We start from the raw sequence: 4697 nt of genomic DNA on the forward strand, positions 1-4697 counted from the left end.
CGTAGTCCCGCCTTGCCCGGTAGTCCCCTGTCCGTGAGCCCCCTGGCCCGTAGTTCCCCCTGTCCGTAGCCCCCAGCCCGTAGTCCCCCTGTCCGTAAGGCCCCCCTGTCCGTATGTCCCGCTGTGTCCGTATCCCCCTGTCCGTTAAGAGCCCCCCTGTGTAGCCCCCGTTAGATCCCCCTGTCCGTAAGTCCCCTGACCCGTAGTTCCCTCCTGTCCGTAGCCCCCATGCCCGTATAGTTTTCCCCGCTGTCGCTCGCCTCGTAGCCCGCTCCTTGTCGTATTGCCCCCCTGGTGTCCGTAGGTCCCCCTGTCCGTTGGCCCCCCTGTTTCCGTAGTCCCCCCCGGTCCGTGTAGTCCCCCTGTCCGTAGCCCCCTGTCCGTAGCCCCCTGTCCGTAGCCCCCCTGTCCGTAGTCCCCTGTCCCAGTAGTCCCCTGCTGTCTGGTTCCCCCTGTTCGCTGTCCCCTCTGTCGGTGTCCCTCCGTTGTCCCCTGCTTACGCCTCCCTTGCTCCGTGTCCCATGCCCGTCGGTCCCCTGTCCGTAAGTCCCCCTGCCGCGAGCCCCTCTGTCCGGAGCCCCTCTGTCCGGCAGCCCTCTTCTTCCCCGGAGTTCCCCTGTCGCCGTCAGTCATCCCCCTGACCATCTGTAGTCCCCTGCCCCGTAGCCCCCTGGAGTGAGTCCCCCCTGGTCCGTAGCCACCCTGTCCGTTCTAGTCCCCCTGTCCTTGGTCCCCCTGTGCCGGCAGTCCCCTCGTCCGTAGGCCCGCCCTGTCCGTAGCACCTCCCTGTCCGTTAGCCCCCCTAGCCCGTAGCCCCCTGCCCGTAAGCCCCCCGGTGTCCCTAGCCCCCTTGTGTAGCTCCCCCCTGCGTCCAAAGTTTCAGCCCCCTGTTCCGTAGCCCCCTGCCGCGTGTACCCTGTGTCCCCCCTGTCCGCGGTATGTCCCCATGCCGTCAAGCCCCCTGACCGTAAGCCCGTCGTAGCCCCCTTGCCCGTCAGTCCCCTGCCCGTTAGATCCCCTGTCCGTAGGCCCCCTGCCCCGAGGCCCCCTGTCCCGTATAAGTCCCCCTTGCCTGGCGTAGCCCCCCTTGCTCCGTAGCCCCCTGCTGCCGTACGCTCCCCTGCCCGTAGTCCCCTGCGGTCATCGTCCCCACTGCTCCGTTTAGCCCCTCTTCGCTCCCTCGTACCACGATACCCCTCTCCGCTGAGTCCGCTATCCGTACCGCCGTATACGCCCCCTCTGTCCGATAGTCCCCCTGCCCGCTCAGCCCTCCCCTGTCCTGTCCGTAGCCCCGCTCCGTACCCCTTCCTAGTCCCCCTTGGTTGCCTGGCCGTCACCGCCCGAGTCCGGGTCCGTAGCCCCCTGCCGTAGTACCCCCTTGTCCGTAGTCCCCGTCGGTAGTCCCCCTGTCCGTGATCCTCACCGCTGTCCGTATCCCCACTGAGATCCTGTTAGATACCCCGCTGCCCGGTAGCCCCTCTGCTCCCGTAGTCCCTCTTGCCGTACGATACACCCCTGTCCGTTAGCCCCCTGTCCGTAGCCCCCTGCCCGTAGCCCCCTGTCCGTAGTCTGCCTAAGTATGCTGCAGAGCTGTCTGACTAAATCATTGTACTTGTTCTTCAAAGTAGATAAGGTATACTTTCACGAACTGTCTCTATCCCTCTCTCTTGTTGTGTTGCGTACATTCTTCTCTCACAAGGTAAATGCACTCTGTGTGTTTCTAGCCTACATTAGCAGGCGTAAAAGTGTATCCAACTCTGTCCAAACCAGAAAGAACAGTCGCAATGGATTATGGTCATTGTAGTTAATTACCACGTTTCTGCCTGAACTAGGTTGAATATTATTTTAATGAAAACTACAACTCCCTTCAGCCCAGCGTCCACATGGTTCAACTACAAATCAAATCAAGAACTAATGGTCAACTAGTTGTTTAATAACCAGAAGAAAAAAATATACATTTTGGTTAATCGCTCAGCACACGATTAAACAGACCAGTCAACACACACACACACACACAGCCTTTTCATGAGCCTCTGACCTAATCTGTTGCCATTTGGACAAACATGATTGAGGGTTTTAGCGAACTACCCCCTTGGCATCCACACCAGACCACAGCTACATCACAAGTAAATCCAGACTTCAAGTAGCCAAAATAGAAACATATGTATACCACTGATGATGTGGCACAGAAGAGACCTGTCACAGGCTGCACTAGTCTATAGTCCTCTAAACTAGTCTGTATACCACTGATGATGTGGCACAGAAGAGACCTGTCACAGGCTGCACTAGTCTATAGTCCTCTAAACTAGTCTGCATACCACTGATGATGTGGCACAGAAGAGACCTGCCATATTAACACACAGGCTAGCCTATAGCTCTCTTTGCTATAAGGGCGGCAGGTAGCCTAGTGGTTAGAGGGTTGGGCCAGTAACCAAAAGGTTGCTGGATCGAATCCCCGATCTGTCAAGGTACAAATCTGTCGTTCTGCCCCTGAACAAGGCAGTTAACCCATTGTCCCCCTGAACAAGGCAGTTAACCCACTGTTCCCCGGTAGACCGTCATTGTAAATAAGAATTTGTTCTTAACTGACTTGCCTAGTTAAATAAAAGGTTAAATAAAAAAGACAAACTAGACAGACTGAACCATCAGGCCTGTTATCAACCCATGTTTCATTATAGAGAATTCTGCAGAAGCAACGTTACGTATGATGTGACTGAAGTAGCCAAGCCGACGGGCCGTGCACCTAGGGGCAAGCCGACGGGCCGTGCACCTAGGGGCAAGCCGAAACAGATGTTTCCCCACAAATGTTTTCCTCGATCGGCTTAATCCTGTGATGAACGATCACCATTCTTATTCTCCTGAGTTGGTCTAATCTCCTACCGGGAAAAAAATCTACAAAGTAGACCATGTGGCTTACCGGAACCCAGTTAAGTAATGACCAGTGGCATAATGAATAACAGCAAACAGCCCATTAAGCCATTATACTACTGGTATCCATGTATATTACAGCCAATGCCTCTATATTAGGATAGTATACTGCAGTAGGGATTTTCCACATCTACAGAAGTATATTTCACGTATTATTCATTGACAGAAACCTACTTTTAAAAAGTCATACAACAAAAAACGATCAGGCTGCAACAGCTGTAACGTGAATTACAGTTTAATCACATATAAAAAGCATCTTGTGTCATACGAGTTGTGTTGTGGCCAGCTCTGGTCTGGGTCGCTAGCGTCGTAATGCCCTGGACCAGAGATATGCTGCTAGCTAGCTGCTAGCTAGCTGCTGCTGGACCTACCTGTAGCTCTGCTCCTTGTACTCGACAGTCCATGTACTTCTCCCAGGCAAAGGCCAGGTTAGCCAGGTGTGGATTGGCCATGTCCCCGGGCTGTAGGTCTACTCCAGGCAGCAGAACAAGGTGCGGTTGGGGACAGTGACTGACTCACTCCTCCTCATCGGAGGAAGTCAAATGTTAACCAGGACCAGCTCAGCTCAGTTCAACAGCCAGTTTATCCGAGTCACACATAATCCATGATGTCTGGCTGTAGCTCGATCAGCTGGTTCACACTGTCAGTGTTGCTTCCGTTTGTTGGTTCCTGCAGAAAACATCATAATAAAAACAAGTGTTGACACTTTTGCAAACATCTTGTTGGGTGTCTGTACAGAAAAAAGACTGTAGTTGGTAATCTGCTGGCTAGCATTATAATTAATCGAATATTAAGTCAATAAATAAATGACAATTTTTTAAAAATAATTTCCACTCTTCCCACACCATAAATAACTTAACGCTAGTTAGCATTGGCTCCCAAAACAACCTCTTAACTTATTTCATACTGGACACAGAGACATAAAAATGTTATGTGGGGAAGTAGATAAATGGCCACATTGCCAAAATCTCAAAGTATCCCTTTAACGTCCAAAAGCGTAAGTCGCATCACAGGCTCTCTTGGGGACTCTGCAAAGGCTACTGACGCGTTCAACACATCTGTGAACTCGGAAAATACGAGGTCAGAGCATGACATCAGTCAACTTCAGGTCGAAAAGTCAGAGCTCTACAATGGAGGCCCATTCAAATCGATTTTTCCCCAGTTCCCAGTTGTTTTGAACGTACTGAAGTCGGAGATTTCTCAGTTCCCAGTTGATTTGAATGCGGCATACATCACAACTGATTGCATGGTGTGACAACCGCTGGCTAGCAGCTGTCAATAGTTGCTAGCCTTAGATAGCATACTAGCGACATAGCTAGCTACGCTAACTTATTGTGTCTGGCAAGCAGCAATTGCACATTTCAAAATTAAAATCCTGGACAGTGCTTACTGTTTGAAAATGGGATGGCTACAAGGTAGAATTGCGGGCTCCAGTGATGGAAAAAGCCGCAAGGACCATTTCCCCGTAATAGACTGGCTCAGTTAGCTGTGTAGCTACTGCATTGCTAGCTAGAGCTGTCAAACTGAAACGTCCCGCATTTCCAACGACGCGTCTGCAGAACGAAACGATACCAAACCGTCCCGAAGCCGTTATAAAGCTTCAAACGATCACTCTTTCACTTTTACAAGCAGCTGAAAATGGCAAGTCACGTTAGCTAGCTATTCCCACATACCCGTTCGTTCCTATGAGAGTATCCAGGATGCTTTCCAAGCGGCAAACTATCCACCGTTGAGAATATCATACGGAATACACAAACCGAGGACGACAG

At 51.8% G+C, this 4697-nt stretch overlaps 1 protein-coding gene across 1 annotated transcript; it reads right to left on the reverse strand.

Moving 5' to 3' along the window:
• Positions 1-629: 629 nt before the first annotated feature.
• Positions 630-1607, reverse strand: LOC139026960 (uncharacterized). The gene is made up of 2 exons (XM_070442181.1): positions 1600-1607; positions 630-1425 (listed from the first exon to the last, which is right to left on the reverse strand). The coding sequence occupies exons 1-2, from the start codon at positions 1605-1607 to the stop codon at positions 630-632; spliced, it is 804 nt and encodes a 267-aa protein (XP_070298282.1).
• Positions 1608-4697: the final 3090 nt, after the last annotated feature.

Source organism: Salvelinus sp. IW2-2015, unplaced genomic scaffold (genome assembly GCF_002910315.2).
Source record: "Salvelinus sp. IW2-2015 unplaced genomic scaffold, ASM291031v2 Un_scaffold6514, whole genome shotgun sequence".
Taxonomy (NCBI): domain Eukaryota; kingdom Metazoa; phylum Chordata; class Actinopteri; order Salmoniformes; family Salmonidae; genus Salvelinus; species Salvelinus sp. IW2-2015.